General features: G+C 38.6%; 2 protein-coding genes across 2 annotated transcripts in view; one reads left to right on the forward strand and one right to left on the reverse strand.

The window, feature by feature from the left end:
- The window catches only part of LOC144520065 (cytochrome c oxidase subunit 5A, mitochondrial), a 353705-nt gene that overhangs the window by 5231 nt on the left and 329089 nt on the right, over window positions 1-19385 (reverse strand). The window lies entirely within an intron of this gene.
- LOC144520024 (N-acetyllactosaminide alpha-1,3-galactosyltransferase-like) lies at window positions 11093-18420 on the forward strand. The gene is made up of 6 exons (XM_078253616.1): window positions 11093-11315; window positions 11776-11875; window positions 12401-12478; window positions 12607-12696; window positions 16011-16148; window positions 17168-18420. The coding sequence occupies exons 2-6, from the start codon at window positions 11871-11873 to the stop codon at window positions 17844-17846; spliced, it is 990 nt and encodes a 329-aa protein (XP_078109742.1). The 5' UTR covers window positions 11093-11315; window positions 11776-11870; the 3' UTR covers window positions 17847-18420.

Genomic DNA, 19385 nt, shown 5'->3' on the forward strand with positions numbered 1-19385 from the left:
TACTTGTTTAATTTATTACAGCAAAGGAATGCAGAAAGTTAAGTTGGTCAGAATCAAGCATATATAATAAATATCATGAAATAATTTAGTTTAGGCTATGCCTTGGTGCCTCTCCTAAAATATATTCCAGTATCCATTTGTTCAATGAACTGAAGGATATACTGGTACAATAGCATTAACAGTGACACTATGATATTTAGGGACTGATATTGTTTTAATACTATAAAGATAGCAGGCTATATTAATGGTTAACCTTACTAGGCGAGCTATTTCTTGTATTTCACTCGTTTACACTAGCTAGACTATTGTTTTCTATAGCCAACTAAAATATTCCTTTATCTTTACCTCAAGTAAATGTAGCTTAAGTGAAGCAAGTAAAAGTCATTAACAACAACTTACAATTTCACTCTGTATCACTCACTCTGTGTGCGGTAGCAAGTCCAGACCAAAGATTTACGACGAGACAAGATAAATCCTGCAGCTACTTGCAACACACCGGTCTGCAGCATTCTGAAAGCTGCCAGTTTAAACCAATGAGAAGAGACAAGACGGTGTATCATCTTCATAGCTATTGACTCTTTGTACTTCTGTCTAACTTTCGACTTTCCGGCTTTTTTTGTAGCTGGATATATTATTTGTCGTTTCTAAATTATGAATTTGGATAACGTTAATGATAGTGAGATACTTGCTACAGTTGCATTTTGAGTCATAAATCGGCGAAAACATTTTATTTTTCTGATTTGCTGCTTTGTTTTAATGCTGCCTGGCGCTCTCTCTCTCTTCAGTAACTCTCTACCTCGCTCGTCCACATACCGTTACCGTGCAAGTGGCCGCTCGTAAGCCTCTCTCTAAAACACTACCATTTCGACCAGTTGACAGTTCGTGAAATAAAAATAAAACAGACTGCAGTGCACGACGACACCAACAGATGAATGGTGAAGGAAAATTGATTCCACGTAGTGAGTGATACAGAGTGCACTGTAAAAAAAAAATATATACACATTATTTTTCTTATTATTTGGGGGGGCTTAGGAACATTTGGGAGTAGCTTCAGCCCCCCTAAAATAGGCCTAACGACGTCCCTGCTATATACATAATACATATGGTCCGAGTTAGACATCAACGTTCAGCTGCGCAAAAGCTGCGGTCAATGACACTCTTGAACTAACTAAGGGGGGGGTCATCACAAGGTCGTGACTTCTTCTGCTAAATTCATTTCGCGGTTTCTTTAAATAAAATACGCTACGTGAGGTGGAACTCCAGAAAAATATTCCGTTCAAGACCCACAACGACAACTAACCATAACAATAATTTATTGTCTCCAGAAGTTAGCTTTTCCACACACAGCTGTAGTTAAGCTAGGCAGCTAACGTTAGCCGAGCATGCCTATTGTAGTCATCTTTATAACAGAGGCTATTTCGTTTCACGGTAGAAGTAAAGCGGATGGTCCTACCTGAGTAGCAGGGTCGTGACCGAGCCAGACTCCGGGCCCCTGTGGCCGACAGTTGGAACACGGCTCGGAACATGGTACCGCAGTGAGTGCTACCGTCCTGTGTGGTGCTAACGGAGAGACCTCTAATTATTCTTCTTTAGTTTTATTGGCGGGCTACAAACCAACGTTTAAGATGCAGGCCGCCACCTACTGTACAGGAGGGTTTATCATTATGACTTTAAACATCCAACACTAATAATAATACACTTTATAAAGAAGTTTTATTCTGGATATTAAACCTGTTTCATTTAAATAAAAGCCTTTTTTTGTACCTGTAGGCCTACTTGTGTTCCCCTGTTTCTAACAATCCTTTGGTGCTCCACTCCCTTCCCATATCCACCCCTGTATCCTTCAATTTTTCTATTTCTATAATGAGCCTCCTACAACCAGACATGTATAAAGTACTAGGGACCCATACTTGAGTAAAAGTACAAGTTCTCTATCAAAAAAGTGACTTGAGTAGAAGTTGAAGTGCTCTTTAAGCACCGCACTTAAGTAGAAGTACTAAAGTATTCAACATTTTTTGTACTTAAGTATTGCAAGTAGTTTATTTTAAAATGTACTACTCAAGTACTGAAAGTAAAAGTACAAGTATTGTGTTATGTAGTTATTAAAGAAAGCAGTCAAAAGTTTGAATATCATATTGTTTATATTATTTCAAATGTTTAGCCTAAAGGACACTCACAATTCCTTTGGCTGTTGCCAAAAGAATTAACAAATATTAAATATATTATGAACATCCTCTCCAGCACAGTACACAGTACAGTGAAAAATACAGATAAACTAGCAGGTTCACATCACAGGGTAAAATGGTTAACATGCAGTAGGCCTACTCATTGCAGACTGAAACAACTCAGGAATAGCTTAACAATAGCTAAATAGAAAGAGTACAAACTTACATTGTCTCTGACTTCTGAACAGGCAACCGTAATGAAAAAAATAATACTCCAGTAGAGTACAGATATAGCCTTTTAGTACTTAAGTAGGCCTACAGTAGTGAAGTAGTTCTACTTCGTTACTACATCTCTGCCTACAACCTATCATCACAATGGTTTCCTTGCAGTTATAAGGCTATAAAGTAGCCTAGCAGTAGCAGGCCTATGTCGTAGTCTGAACCTAGAAAAAACTGCATCCTCTTTACTATACTTTCCTTCCTTTACCTCTATTACTTCTTCTCACTCTGACCGACTATTGAATTATTCTCATTATTCCAGATTTCCTGCCAAGATGTCATTATTTCATGATGAGTTAGTGATTTTGCTTCTGACCTCGCAAAACTAATTTCTAAAATACCATTATCATTTTTGTTTAATCTACTGTTAACAATTTGATCTGCAACCTGCACTTCTAATAATTTTATCTGCTACCTCATTTTCCCATCTATTCCTAGTTGCTGTAGATTCAATAATGTCATATTCACCTCAATTAAAAGATCCTCTCAAACTGGTTTGCCTGAATTTATACAGCAGAATCTGAACATATCACTACTTTACTCTGTGATTATTTATGACAGCTCAACAAATACATGTACATCATATTGCCACAAACCTGTCTGGAAAAGGGGGGTCGGGGCCTCTTGAAAGTAAATGACAACATCATTGAAACTGGCTCTCAGCTTATTATTGGTATTTCAAAATGTTGGTTTGTCAACTGCTCCATCACCATCTGGTACGCTGCTGTCTCTGCTAAGGACAAGAGCAGACAATCTGCCTCCGGCAGGTGGCTGCTTTCCATAGTCCATAGTCCATTAGGACCAAAACCATTTCCCCCTGAGCAGTAAGCTTCACCAACAAGGCTCCGGACCCCCACTGACTCTTACCCCCCCCCCTCCCAAAAACAAAACAACCTTTTCTGGTTACATTAGAGCATAGTTGATCAAACCAGCAGAGGCCAAAACATCCTGACTTTTAGCCCAGAGTATCATGCCGAAACACTGGATCCTACACTTTCCATAATGCAACTTGATAGCATATTTCATTAGACCCTCCCTGTCTGATACACCGAAAGATACCCACATCAATGAGGTTATAATAATAAGAATCAACACTAACCTTTTTGCGCAACAGCCACAAGAGGGCGCTTACAGTGTGCCGCCATTATGGACCTAATGTTGCCCTACGGTAATATCTACGGAGCCCCTAAGGGGACATGAGCAAAAAATAAATAAAAAATAAAAAAAGTTTAGTTTCATGTGAAAATTTCACGTGAGCACATGAAAGTTTCACGTGAGCACGCAAAACTGAGCACATGAAAGCCGTATGTAGCCTGGGCTATACTGGAAACCGTGACAGCTAGAGAAATGACTACAGTACAGGAGTTAGTTGCACTATATTTTAATCTAGGTCTTCATTATGAGGACATTGTTGCTTTGCTTGCAAGTCGTCACCATTATATTGTTTCGATATGACATTTAAAACGGATTTTAAAGTATTGTAATCTGTTCCGGTGCAAGGGATACACTGATTTGGATCGGGCAATTACTTTCATTTATGAACAGTTACAAACATCTGGACAACTCCACGGATATAGGTGGATGTACACAAAATGCAAGGAGAATGGATTAAACGTAAGGAAAGAGGATGTTCGATTAATTCTATGAGAACTAGATCCAAGGGGTGTTGAACTCAGAGTGAGGAGACGGCTCCGTTCCGAAACTACTTTGCTAAAGGGCCTAATTATATTTGGCACTTAGACTCTTATGACAAATTGAAGCCTTTTGGCATCTGTATAAACGGCTGCATTGACGGATTTTCGCGGAAAATCATCTGGATGAATGCATTTACAACAAGCAGTGACCCATAACTTATTAGTGGCTACTACATGGAGGCAGTGGAAAGGTTGGGTGGTTGTCCAAGGATTGTTCGAGGCGACCGAGGTACTGAGAATGGTAAAGTCAGAGACTGTCAGCGCTTTCTCCGTCGCAACATTCACGATGGCTCTGCTACTGACAGTTACATTGAAGGGGCAAGCACGGCCAATCAGAGGATAGAAAGTTGGTGGGGCTTCCTTAGGAGGGAATCAATGGAGTTTCACATCTGTCTGTTTGCTGATCTGAAGGACCGTGGTTTGTTCGACGGTGCATATTTGGACAGAGGTCTAATTCAGTTCTGCTTCATGGGCATCATCCAGGTAAGCTACACATAGCCTACGTTGTTACTGTAAACCTAGCCTGTCACAAATCACTGTGCGTCTGCTTGGCTGTTGTTTACACAAGGGACTAAAACGCTTAACGTGAAAAGCTTAACGTGGTTTAATGTACCCAAACAACGTTCAATCATCACCAAATTTCTCTCTCATGTTGCTCATCATAACCACTGAAAATTGTCCAAAAAAAAAAATCGAACCCAAAGTCTAATTATTATGGACGTTATATGACATTAAGCGTTTCTGCTTCCCATTTTCAGCAGGGAAGCGGAGCAGCTGTAGGTTGACTCTCCACGGTTCTCATGGGCTTTATTTGTCCTAACGTGGAAAAAGCTTAACGTGGTTTAATGTACCTAAACAAAGATCAGTGATCACCAAATTCAGACCGTTTTCAGTGGTTATGAGGAGCAACATGAGAGAGGCATTTGGTGATGATTGATCGTTGTTTAGGTACATTAAACCACGTAAAAGCTTTTTCACGTTAAGCGTTTTAGAAGGTCCCGGCTAACACACGGCGAATGTGCAAAATGAATGTGATGTTGCCTATGATTGCTGAAGCAAATTGGCTTAAAAATAGCTAAATTCAAGCTGTTGGCAACAGCAGATCATTTATTCCTGTGTCTGGATGTTGTGTAACCTACGGCACTCTGCACACTAATCTTGAAGCGACTTTGAGTCTGTGAAAAGCGCTATATAAATTCAATTTTGTGATATCCTAAGTATTACTGACAGGAGCTGATGTTAAAACTGTTAAAACAGTTAAAACAGAGCACGGCTAATGTGTGCAGGAATTGTTTTAGTGTGATTTACGAGTCGTCCAGTAGATGGCGCTCCAACAAAGAACACATATAGAATAGTGTTACATTCTATGGTAAACTAGATTTTGTTAAATATGTTATGTAAGGCCCTAAATAACAAAAAAAACAAACATGAGAATAACAAATTGCAAATCACTTAATTTTTTCTCAATAAACCTTTTTTCCAGGATGAGTTAGATGAGACTACCCGTGTGTGGGATTCCCATGTCATCAGACCATCAAAGAATGACAGAGTGCCCAGTGGTCGACCCAGAGTCATGTACATGTTCCCTGAACTCCACAGAACTGATGACTGCATTTCCCCAGTGGAAAGAGCCGTTTTACAGCTGTGTCAGAGTAGCTGCACATTTCGACCAACAGTGCCACGTGACACAGACATCTACAACGTCTGCAACTTCATGATGGTTGAGTCACAATTGCATCATCCGGCTGATGCTTATCAAGAATTGGATTTGTTTCTGCACTTGAGAAATGAAATCAAATCCACTCTCTAATTCCATCTACACAAAACACATCAACATTCTCCAGTCAGCATGTAAATGACAGCCTACTGACACTGTTACTTTGTCTGTTATGTGTATTATGAATCTTGTTAATGTAGGATATTTTGCTTTGCCCTCACATCAGTCATGAACAGGGAAATATGGACACAAGCACAGCAAAGAAATGAAGCATATGATACTAATGAAGAAGTTGTAATTTTAATTTAACAGTATCTTTGACATTTTGAGTATGTTTACCATGTGAGGCTTCAACAAAAACAGCCATTGGTATTTTGCCATTTGCCAAAATGTGAAACTAGTGAACGTGTGAAATGCGATATTCTGCAGTATTGTACAGTAATAATAGCTTCCCTGAAAAGGCATAAAATACATATAACCTAACAAAGTTTTACTTTTCTTACATCTATTACAACAACTATACAGGACAGCAGACCTTTCTGGACACCATCACTGTCCAAACGTTCTCATGAACAGCAAGTATGTAGTGTATTTAACTGCTAAATGCATATCTGCAAAAACTCATGTGTCAGTACTTTACATAACAAACATTAATGCTTCATAAGAAAAATAAGTAAAAGTTTTACTTTTCTTACATCTATTACAACAGGACAACAGACCTGTCTGGAGCAGGTTACCTGAACATACAAAAATAACTCAACAAATTAGATATTAAAGTTTCCAACAACAAATAAATGATGTACTTGGGTTTGATGGATCTTTTCTTTCAAGGAAACTTATATTTCCCCTACAATTAGTACCAAATTAAAAGTTCATTTGAGCGAACGTTCTTCGAAATTAGCATTACCAAATGCCCATCACGACCACTCAGAGCCCAAGTGATTCCTTCAAATGTCTTGTTTTGACCAACCAACTCACCCAAAACTCAAAGGAGTGAATTTACAGTGATATCAAACAGAAAAAAAGCAGCAAATCTTCACATTAGAAAAAACTGGAAGCAATGAATGTTTTGGCTGGATAAACAACCCAAACAATTTAAAGATAGATCAATTAATCAACTAATCATTTTAGCACTAGATGTTTTCACATTTTTTAAATACAGTGTCTATATATTTATCTGTGATGATCAAATTTTCACCCTCACAGCAGCTGTTTATCGTAAACTCTCCATTTGTCTCATTTGTTTGTGATTACATTTGACAGTATCACTTTGGAAAAACAAGATACCATTTACCTTCTGATTACAAGTGAGCTACTCTGTGTTGTTTACCTCTGCATCTTAAATATGCAAATTAAACGGGATGCATTACAGTTTCTGTGTGCGAGATGTGAAAACTATTAATGCTCAGTATCTACAAACTACACTGAACACAGACGGCGCCTCATAATTCCACGGCGTGCTGACAACACTGACATTGTATTTATGGCAGAGTGTTGATGAGTTACCACCTCCTTGAAAAGCTGTTGTCATCATGAAGCCTATTATTGATTCTACTGACACCCAAACACTGATGGTTAATAACAAATAAGTAAAAGTGTAACATTTCTTACATCCATTACCACAACAAACATTTATTGTCAATAGCTATATCATGTTTTAATTCCTTTTTAAGATTCACTTTTTTTCCACAGAAAAGTGAAAAGTGTAACTTTGTCTACACAATATCCAATGTGAAACAATCACCAGACAGTACACAGTCAAATTCTGTTCGAAATTCAGGGTATGTGCTGTAGGTGCATGGTAACTCAAGTACTGCTCCACAAGTGTGTGCAACAGGCCTGCGACTTAAACCACACAGTTTATTAAAAGTTCAAGACAATCCATGTTGACATTCAGTTTATCATACAGCAAAAATGATGAAGAAATACTCTTTTCTGATTGGCAGGTAGGTAGGCTATTAAGTAAGGGATAACGGCTGCCGAGGTGTCCTGTTAAACGAGTTAATGGACGAGGGGGGAGGCAAAGAACTCCCTGATGCGCAGCGCTTATTATACAGCTACTTTTGGTAAGTAGCCTTATAATAAGCGGGATAATGTATTGTCCGAACGGTGGACAATACATTATCCCTTACATAAGAAATTGTATTTAAATTACTCAATAGGGACAATTAAAATGTTTCAACACTATCAGCAATAACTTTGTTCAAAAGTATACCTGCATATTGTTGAGGTCACAAGGATTCCAAGGAAGAGTGGAGTCTTCACAACCATCATCACCAGCACAAATTCCTCCAAACTGTACTTCAAAGTCTTCGAGAGACGCATGGACGGCAAGGGCAATTGGGGAATCCACCTCATAACTGCACTGGTCTGCATGTTCATTTGACGCAAGCATTAAACAATCATCAGAAAGTGCAGGCAGGACTTCTATGTCACTCATCTCATGAGGGGCTAAGCTTACTTAACACATGATATGATTTAAGCTTTCATGTCTACCATAACATAATATGTCTTGTCTTTATGGGGGAAAAATCTCTGACACAGAATGTGATTGGGACAGCATAACATATCTCAGATTGGGTCAGTAAAAATGTAGTAGGCTAATATCTACTGGAGCTTACTCTTTCATGAGGTTCTTGCACTGAGTCAGTAGGTGCCTCGTCTGAATCAGAAGATTTCTCTGGGTGATCCTCTTTTGTAGTTTCAGTCCTCTTGTGATGATGTCTCCTGGTTTTGTTCTGCAAAAATCAGCAGATCAGCAAATAATGGGCTTGTACAACCATGGCACACTCTTTCTAACCTCATAGTGAGTTGGCATTTACAGTACTGGACAGATGGATGGGTGGACGGCCAGACAGCTTTGCATACACTGCCTACATGTACAGTAGTTATCTAATAGTGCATAAACAGTAGGGTTGGGTATCATTTGGATTTTTTCCAATACCGGTGCTAAAGCGATACTCTAAAACAGTGCCGGTGCCTAAATGGTGTCTGAACCGATACTTTTTAAGAAAGTTAAAAAAAGAAAGAAAAAAAGAAGGCTACTAAACAACAGTTGGTGACATTAAAGAACAGCTTGTTTATTGCTAAGGCCATATGGTCGAAATTAAATAATTTAATGATATAGTAATAACTATAACTTATAACAATAACGTATTTCACTAGTAAATTGCTGTTGAACGACAAAAATAACCACCAGTTGGGAAGAGGGTTTTTTACAATAACTTTGAATGCACCGCGAGGCTACCAATTTCAAGTCAACGCACCTTCTGTGTTGTTTTTCCAACGGCAGCTGCACACTGCTTAACGTCCCGCTGTTGGATCCTCTACAGTGAAATACAGTCACACTTTACACCGTTTAGCTGTCAGCATTTTAACCATGTTTGATTTAAGCTTTCATGTCTACCATAATATAATATGTCTGTATGGGAGAAATAAGTTCCATCTCTGACATAGAATGTGATTGGGGCAGCACAACATACATCTCAGATTGGGTCAGTAAAAATGTAGTAGGCTAATATCTACTGGAGCTTACTCTTTCATGAGGTTCTTGCACTGAGTCAGTAGGTGCCTCGTCTGAATCAGAAGATTTCTCTGGGTGATCCTCTTTTGTAGTTTCAGTCCTCTTGTGATGATGTCTCCTGGTTTTGTTCTGCAGAAATCAGCAGATCAGCAAATAATGGGCTTGTACAACCATGGCACACTCTTTCTAACCTCATAGTGAGTTGGCATTACAATAGCGGATAGATGGATGGGTGGGTGGACGGCCAGACTGCTTTGCATACACTGCCTACATGTAGTTATCTAATGCATAAACACAGACATACCCAGTACACAGACATAAATCAAGTTTCCATTCAATTCCAATTCATCCATTTGTGTTTAATGCTTGCCACAAAGAATATGCTTTTAAACAGAATGTGGTGAGAATGAAGAGAAATGTGCCTACCTTCACTGGCCTCTCATCGTTGGGCTCAAAGTCTGAGGATGCATCCGAGAGAATGATTGCGGTGTCTTTATACTTGGAGCACGTGTAAATGCGCAGCATTCGCAGCTTGGTCTTCTCATACAGCTGGTCTACGGTGCAATCATGAGTTAGTGACTTCTGACTGAAATCACGAATGTCAAAATCGAACTTCCCTTTGGCAGAGTGTCCATGTGGGAAGAATAAATATTTGCCTATCTCTAGCAGCTCACCCACGGTTACCGTTTTCTGCACAGACAGGTGCCGTGTTCCGCCTCCACCTCTTGTTCGGACCTGGTGATACTCGCCCTTCTGAAAGTGAAGTCATCCCATTTCGACCCACCGTGTGTCTTTCACTGCATTTCTATTGCCGACAGGTCCACGTACAGCTGTGTCACTTTTGGCGGAGGTTCTTCCTTCTATTTTTTCTCGAACCCTGTGCATCAGAGCTGACTTCACTGTCTCACTGTTGTTTGTCAAAGTTCTTTACCGACAAATGCTCGAAGAGCAAGTCGGTCTCCATATCTATCGATATATTGACCCAGCTCTTCATCTGCCATTAAAGCTATGACATTCACGTCGATCTAAAAAATGCATGGAAAAAGGCAAAAGGATTCAAAAAATTAAGTCAGCACAGGCTAACTTTATCTTAACGTTACCAGGGAGAGCTAGCAAAAGTAACTATGCTAGTTAGTATTGCTAACAATAACAGTCTAAATTTAACAGTAGATGAAGTATTGGCAATAGTCTAAAGTTAACATTGAACAATAGCATACAATGAATTTACAGCGAGATAACTTACCTTATCATCTTTCAGTTTAATTATGATATTGTCTGGTATATTTCGGCTTTTAAGGAACGTTTCCAACTCATCTTTAGCCGCCATCTAACCCTAGTTCTTTGCTGAAACTTTCATGTGCGCACGTGAAACTAAACTTTAGGTTTTGCGTGTGCACATTAAAGTTTTGCGTGAGCACATGAAACTAAATTTTCTTTTTTTTGCTCATGTCCCCTTAGGGGCTCCGTAAATATCAAAGTAGGCTATCATTACAAGTTTAAAGCATCAGTTACCTCTATGTCAGTCATTTTTTTATAACCTTTATTTTTTCAGGGAAGTTTCACTGAGAGGAAGACCCTCTTTTGCAAATTTCTGTCTGGACGAGATCGGTGGAATAGACCAACAAACCAACATTGCCACCCCAAAAATCCGGCCCCCAAAATGAGTTAACCCATGACGACATACATGTAACTAAACCATTCACCTGAACCAGGGAGCCACTCCTTGTTTATTCCCTTCCTTGTGTTGACAGTCTACAGAGAATACGTAAACTGGTAAAGAAGGAGATCTCTGAAGCAGTGGAATGAATTTGGCCATTTGGAAAATTACCATAGAGGAATATCCAAACATTTTTTATTTATAAGTTTCCAGACGAACATTAATCCTGTTACGGTTCTGGACACGTTGTGGATTTATACCTGAAACCACCTGCATTAAGGTAATTCATCAGCAGTGTCTGCCAGGAAAAGAGTGGCTCCCCTTGACTGTTTAGAATAAGTTGCATTTTTCTACCTCAAATACTTTACATAAAATAGTTCCCTTTTTGTTTCTTCCTTTAGGCAAGGCAAGGCAGCTTTATTTGTATAGCACATTTCAGCAACAGGGCAATTCAAAGTGCTTTACATGAAAACAGATTAAAAAATAACAACACAGTTCTTTACCTCATTGTCATATATGGCACATCCCTTTTTCCTTCAATTGTGCTTTTAAAAAAAAGAAAGAAAAGTTTTAACGTTTTAAGTTAATTAGGAATGAGAAATGTGCTGGTGATGTATGAAAACAAGTTTCTTTTGGTATCACTAAACAATTGGGTGTGACAGTGAATAAAATAAGATTGACATCTTTCTGTTGTGTAACTGGTTTTACTGCAGTGTAAACTGAATGTGTTTTTCTTCAAGGTGTCCTTTCATCCACCAGCCAACAGATACCATCACCTCCTGTGAGAGTGTGGTTGCTGGGTAAAAAAAAAAAAGGCAGCAGTTTTTCCACAGCTATGAGGTATCTATGTCTCTCATCTTCTAGGGTTTTCTTTTTATATTTGGTGATGTCATTCTTGACAATTAATGAACACATATTGAATACTATATGTGTAAATTTAGGCAAGGCAACTGAGAAAAAAAAACCCATTTGAATTAAAGGATCAGTTCCCCCAATGGTGATCTGATCTTATTGTTCTGTTTCCCTGTGGTAAGATGTCAAATTACGAGGTCGGTGGACTATCCAGAGTGACCGGGGACATTGTTTCTGGACATGCAGCATTTTTTAATTTAAGTTTTGAATGCTCTTTATCTATCGGTATGATACCATACTGATAGTGTTTCCCCACAGTTTTATTTTGAAATTGGTGAATTGGATGAGGAGATAATTAAAACTATAGAATTTCCCTCCTACAAAACATGGAAGGTTTACTCTAAAAGAAGAGTTTTAAGGCAAATGTCTTTCACTTACAGTAAATTAAAGACCAGAGTGGCTTACACAACTTAACGCTCTTGTTTTTGTTTGCTTGATTTTGCATCTTTTCAGCGGGCTCAGGGAAAAAAGGGTTGGAATCTTCTGCTGTCTTGTGTTGCTTGTTGTCAGCTTCACTGCCTTATATTTGAGGTGAGTAGACAAAGTCAGCATGAAGGCTTTTGAAGTGCTACAAGAGCACATACGAGCCAATCTAATGTATTGGCAAGAGTCATTTCAAAATGATTTTATTCCAGTGTCATATTTTTTTTCAATACTAGATATGTAGCGAGCCTCGTCCCTGCGGACAGTCTGCTGGTGGCCAGTGAGGGAAATCTGAGCATCAATTTAGACGACACGCTCAACTTTGGGTAAGAAATCTGACACTTTATTTTGGCTGCACGGGCAAGGCAAGGCAGCTTTATTTGTATAGCACATTTCAGCAAGAGGGCAATTCAAAGTGCTTTACATGAAAACAGATTAAAAAATAAAAAAACAGATAAAATACGAGAAAAAAAAGTTACAGTGCAGTATAAGAAATTAAACATTGAATAGCAGTTAAAACAGTTAAATATATAAAAGCAGATAAAATAACTTTCCTGGACTCAGTGATCCAGTTTTTGGAAAGCCAAAGCTTTTTGACCAATATGACAGATATCTCAAGCAGTCCGGTCCATACTTTCTAACCATCTCACCCACTATGGGTCCAGATGCGTCGCACGGCTTTGAGGTTTCATTCCCCATAGTTACAGAAGCTTTTCCTTTAGTATACTCTTATCATTAAAAGCCCAATATATTGGGCTTTTAATGTGCTACACATTGGGCTACATATTGGGCTATACAGGAATGACAAAAGTGACGTCATTTGTCCCAGTAAAATGATGTGTGAATAATGTTATTGTGGATATCTGAAATGTTCTTCTTGACTAGTAAGAATTGAATCACAGATATCTAACCTACATCCTGGTCTATACAATTCAATTCAATTCAATTTTATTTATAGTGTCAAATCATAACAGGAGTCAGCTCAGGACACTTTACCGAAAGAGAAGGTCTAGACCACACTCTATATTTTACAGAGATCCATCAATTCCACCAATATACACCTGCCCTTTGCACATACTAGCCTATATGTTTTTGCACATTCTGCACCAAACAATTCAGCCTCTTTTTTCTTCTGTTAAACAGCTATTTTGTATATATTTGTTTCTGTGTTAATTGTTTACTTCATATTAACATGTTTGTTTATGTATCAACCATCTTATTCTGATTCTGATCTGCAATTAAAAATCCAGTCTGGCTATTCTACATGTTACAACTTCCACTTATACTTCATAAGAATTGAAAGACATCTTGAATTTTAATTTTATAGGAATAAAGTTGTTGATTTCTTGAAATACAATTTCTACTAGTAAGAAGGTTAATGTGTATCTTAAAAGTTCGGCCCAAAAAGGACCGAGCCCGACAGAATTCGGCCTGAGCCCGACAAGTACATTTGATTGACAGCTTTTTAAAAGACCGAACCCGTTTAGCCTACAGCCCGAATGTAGGCCTACAAAAGGCCGTCAATCAGCAGTGATTAGAGTGCATGTCCGAAAATAGCGCGGACACGCCCTTTACACTGCGAGCGGGCACACGCACCACTCGGCGGAAAAGGGAGAGAAAGAAAAACAGCTCGCACACAATAATACACAGCTCTTTTGTCTTTCGTCAAGAATGAGTCATTTATACATGTTTTAACATAATTTATTCATGACTAACGTAGGCTATAGGCCACTTGGAAGTTGGAACAAAGAAATAAAATAAGTCGTCCAGAGGCCAGCCTCCGTTTCACCTCCTCAGCATCCATTTTCACGCTAATCGAAACGCATCACCTGACCGCTCATTTACCGCGCAACCCGGAGCGCAAGCCCGAGCCCGGCCCGAGCCCGTGTAACATGATAGAAATTAATATTTATTATATTATAATTATCACTATTATTATATAATATTTATATAGTTATTATAACCCTTGTTATGTTAAAATGGCGCCCTATCTCAACACGTTTGTGAGTCCTCACAGTAAAAATGAACTCTCATTTAGTGTCAGACTGCACCTTCTCCTGGGGAAACTTCTTTATTACATTCCATACAGTAGCCTTCTATTAGAGTGATTATATTGTTGCTGAAGGTATACAATGTACGTTGAGTAAGTACATACTGTAAGTATGTTGTGGTAGTGCTGTGATGAGCTGCTCCCTTTCGACATTACTTCCATCGAAATACTTCTTAATTGTACTCTATATGAACAGCTTTTACAGAGTTTCTGCAGGTTTCACCAAGTCAAATTTAAGACTTTTCAATTAAGACCACTATGAATGACACTTAAGACCTTTATCACAACAACAACTAAGCCCTAAATTCAGTTTTTTATCAAGCCAAGTATTACTTAACTTGCACTTCCCCATAGCTAAAGAATAAAATCTGTTTTATGTCTGTGGTACAATCCGAAAGAGACTCGCGCCAATAACACAAAAGCTGATTGGCTGCAATATACAGTAGGTGGCATGTTAGTCTCATTTGTAGTCGTAATACAGAGAAACTAACTACAACACCATGGAATTAAAAAAAGAGCATTCGAGGTAGCTTTGCATGGACGTAGGAATATCAAGACCTGTTTAAAATGATTGACCTAGAACACAATACTTGAGCGAATTTAAGACTTTTTAAGGCCTAAAATTTTGATTTGGAAATTTGGGACTTTTTAAGAGCACGCGGAAACTCTGTTTTAGAGCTCTGTGGAAATGCCAGTCCATAGAATAATAATCTTTCTTTCTTTGTTCTCACAATCATTTCAATATTATTGTTAGGAAAAGAAACAGAATAACTAGAAAACAGACGTGTTGCTCTTGCTACACTTCCAAGACGTCGTCAACTTGTAAGTGAAAAGATGAAAATGATGATGCTATGCATTTTCATTTATATTTAAAAGAAATAGGCCTACATATTGTGTCAGACTACATCCCCTCCTAGGAAAACGTACGCCCAGTTTTGTTTAAACATTACATGCAGTAAACTATTACAGTGTAATTATATTGGCACATAGATTTTAGTCACATTGTTTATTTTATAACACCCTTATCAGTTTTATGTGCTTTATTTTCAGGTTGTTGAATAATAGGTTATCAGTATTTTTATTTTTTTACCCCATCTAGTTTGAATTTAGTGGTGCTGTACAGAAGAGGGCTAGCTAACATTAGCAAGCTGGTTCGCTACCCCTGATTTGATTTGTCCCTTATTGGCGCAACGCATTGAATTCATAATTTAATCCATAAACCGGTAACACAAACTTCAACATATCAACGTAAATTACACATAAATGACTTACATTTGTACAGGTTGCAGTCGCCCTGCTCCGCCTTTTTTATTTTAGTTTTTCCTTCAGCGTTATATATATATATATATATATATATATATATATCTAATACAAAGTTAAAAATTTAAATTAAAATAATGCGCGATTGTTCCTCGGGAGTGTTTTAATCCATACTACTTAACTAGTCATTTTGGTGCCTAAAGTTGTTATGATTCAGTGCCATATATACAGTAGTCAGGCAATTTCGGGTTAATTGCTCATAATTGTGAAAACAATGTAAATCTCCTCTTGGTATGGCTGTTTAACTTTTGTTTTCATCTTCCATTTCAGATCCAGACAGGGGGTTGAAACACGCACATCTTGGAAAGCTCCTATCATCTGGGAGGGGATGTTTGACCCCAAACTTTACGACCAAAAGCACATCCAAAAAAAATCATCTGTGGCCCTCACTGTGTTTGCTGTGGGAAGGTTTGTTTCTCTGTAATCACTGTGAGGAGACCAGCGCTTAAACACCAGCAGTTCAGTCTGAATCTGGTAGCACTTTGCCAAAAGTTTTGGTATTATTTGAAGAAAAAAATTCTAAACCTGGGTGTATCAAGATACCTTTCCTGAATCCTGTCTGAACGAGATACAATTAGTTCAGTTACATCTGTATATAAAACTGTGTTGCAGTATAAGGACAGAATAACATTTATAGTAATCCCAATTTAAAGACACACAATAGTCTTTTCTTTGCTAGGATGGTAGAATAGGAGGTATGCTAATTTTTTACTTCAGTTGTGTTCACAAGGTCCATATGTCATCCCTCTTTTTTCCTATTTTTCACATGAAAGTGTGCAACGACTTTCTAACAATGTTGGTGAACACCTGCATATGTAAAAGTCATCACACAAACGTACCTTCACATTAGGGCTGCACAATATATTGTTGTTTGTGGTCATCGCGATATCAACTGGTGCAATATACTGCACACATTGCGAAAGGCACTCCGAGATTGTCTGCGTTAGTTGAACAAAAAAATATCAGTAGAAAACAGTACATTAAACTGAAGGTTATCCAGAATGTAACTTTTTTTTTTTTTTTGTCATTCTTTTTTAGTGGTGCAGACTGACTCAGTTCTGCATTTCCGCTGCTTTCAGTTCAACTGAGCACACTTTAATATCTGTTTATTTATCACAAGAAATATAACGTTATTGAGATATTCAACAATATTATCGCATATTTTCCTCATATCGTGCAGCCCTACTGCACATGACAGCAGATCTGCAGGGTTAGAGTAATGGGGACAACTGAGCTTGGGTTTAAACTCAAAGTAATGACTCCAGTGTTAAAACTGGCTAAAAAGTCAACAAATGTGATGATAGTTGTCTTGAATAATGAAATAAACAACATAATAGTATGGGAATGTTTTTGTTGTGGTTTTTTTTTCCCCTCATCATGAGCTATGAGCAACATCAATTGTTTTTCTCTCTCTTTCTCTACCTAAGGTACTTGGATGCCTACCTGAAGACTTTCCTTACCTCTGCAGAACAACATTTCATGTTGGGATTACAAGTGACATATTACGTGTTCACGGATCAACCAGACAAGGTACCACACTTCGAGCTTGGTCCTCAGCGAAGCCTGAAGGTTATCCAGGTGGAAAAGCACTCCAGGTGGCAGGACATCTCTATGATGCGCATGAAAACAATATCAGATACCATAGAATCAGAGATTCGTCACCACTGCAATTACGTCTTCTGCTTTGATGTGGATCAGGAGTTTAAGGGAAGATTTGGCTCAGAGGCTCTGGGGGATTCTGTAGCTCAGATACACGCCGGCTTTTACAAAGCTCCACAGCAAAGCTTCACCTATGACAGAAACCCCAAATCCAAAGCCTTCATGGAAAGCGGAGATTACTACTACCACGCTGCTCTCTTTGGAGGCCTGTGTGAACATGTGAAGAAATTGGCAGATCACTGCTTTCTGGGTATCATGGAGGACAAACTAAACGATGTGGAGGCTCTGTGGCACGATGAGAGTCATCTAAACAAGTACTTTTGGCTTCACAAACCAACCAGGTTGCTCTCCCCCGAGTACTGCTGGGACCAGGTTTCCAACAAGGACATACAAGTCATCCGCCTAATATGGGCACCAAAACATTATGACACACTTCGTACTAAGTAGAGTGGCTAGAAGAGCAAGAAATTGCAATAACGCAGTGCAAGATTGTTTACTGAAAGGCTTTGTATTGGACTCTTACCTAGGAAAGAAATAGCAGAATTAACCTTTCTATTTGCCTTTGTTGAAAATCCAACTCTTATCTTAATCTTAATTGTCTTTGTCAAGGATTATGTTGACAAAAAGTTTTGATATCAAATCTGCGTTACTTAATATGTAATATGAAAGATGTCTTCAATACATGTTTTTATACAAAGAAATTCTGACGTGCATCTTTTGACTTTCTGAGGAAATTCGTCATGGTTGTGTGTATTTTGTGTTTGGGTGATTTTTCATTTCTCCCCTCCTCCCTTTTTTGTTGGTTGTTCTCTCCTGGCAGGGCTGGTGCAGTTGAGGGCCAGGCTGGCTGAGCTGGCTTCTTTACGAGGCAGCTCTACCAAGAAAATCCAAATTTGGCAAATGTTTCAAATGATGTTGTGGATATCTGAAATCACAGTTGTGGACAGGAAGACTGTTTGGAGCTAGAACAGTGATAGTAACCTGTGGTATTGAAAATAAAAATTGGCATTGAAACAACAAATATTGCCACTGAAAAATGTTGAACTGAAATATAAAACACAAACATCAAAAAGTTATAATCTCACAATCCTATTATATTATTTCAATTTGACATTTGTTGCATCATGATAGGAAACAGCACAGTTTACATTAAAAGTTAACACTAAACTAGCCTAAAAATGGCAGATAAACAGATTTTGAACACAGGTGAACTTGTGGAAGCCATTGCAGATATGGGTAATAACACATCTGTGACTACCAAATTAGTGAGAGTAAAATCAAACTAACGTTATTTCATACATTCGATTAACAGACAACCGTGTTTAGCAGGGGTATTCAACAAAATTTTAAAAAGGTCCAGTTAGAGAAAATGTTTTGAAGCAAAGGTCCGGAAGATCATAATGTCTAACAATTTAGTGTTATATATATTTAAGTAGCCTAGTAGTTGTATCAACATCAATACCGGAAAGTAACGCTGTGTGAGAGTGTAGAGGGAGAGAAAACAGACGGAGGAAAACAGTATTATTTCGAGAAAATGTTGTACTAGTTGCTTAGTTTTTTGTTTCTTATTAGCCCCCTGGTAGCCTTTAGTCTCTGTAAAGAGCCAGCATCGACGCAAATCTACGTACCTGTGCGTGTAGGACCGCACATTTTCTACGAGTAGTAAACATTATCGTCAGGCTAACGCCAGCTCCATGGCTACCTCCACACCTGGCGAGTCCCCATTTCCCCACAGGATTTCCTCATTGCTTGAAAATGCAAACAAAGAAATTTCTGACCTTAGGGAAAAAGTTCGTCGGCTCTCAGAGGACTTAAAAACCAAAGATGCCTTGTTAACAGCCTACCTGGACGTTGCTCAAAATCAATCGCTCCAAATCACAACTCTCTCGGCGGCTTTCCAGGATACTGCGCTTTGGGACCCATCCGCCTGCCCACATCCATCCTCTTGCTCGACACCGACCATCAGGCCATCCTGGACTAAAGTGG

Source organism: Sander vitreus, chromosome 1 (genome assembly GCF_031162955.1).
Source record: "Sander vitreus isolate 19-12246 chromosome 1, sanVit1, whole genome shotgun sequence".
In the NCBI taxonomy this organism is placed as follows: Eukaryota; Metazoa; Chordata; class Actinopteri; order Perciformes; family Percidae; genus Sander; species Sander vitreus.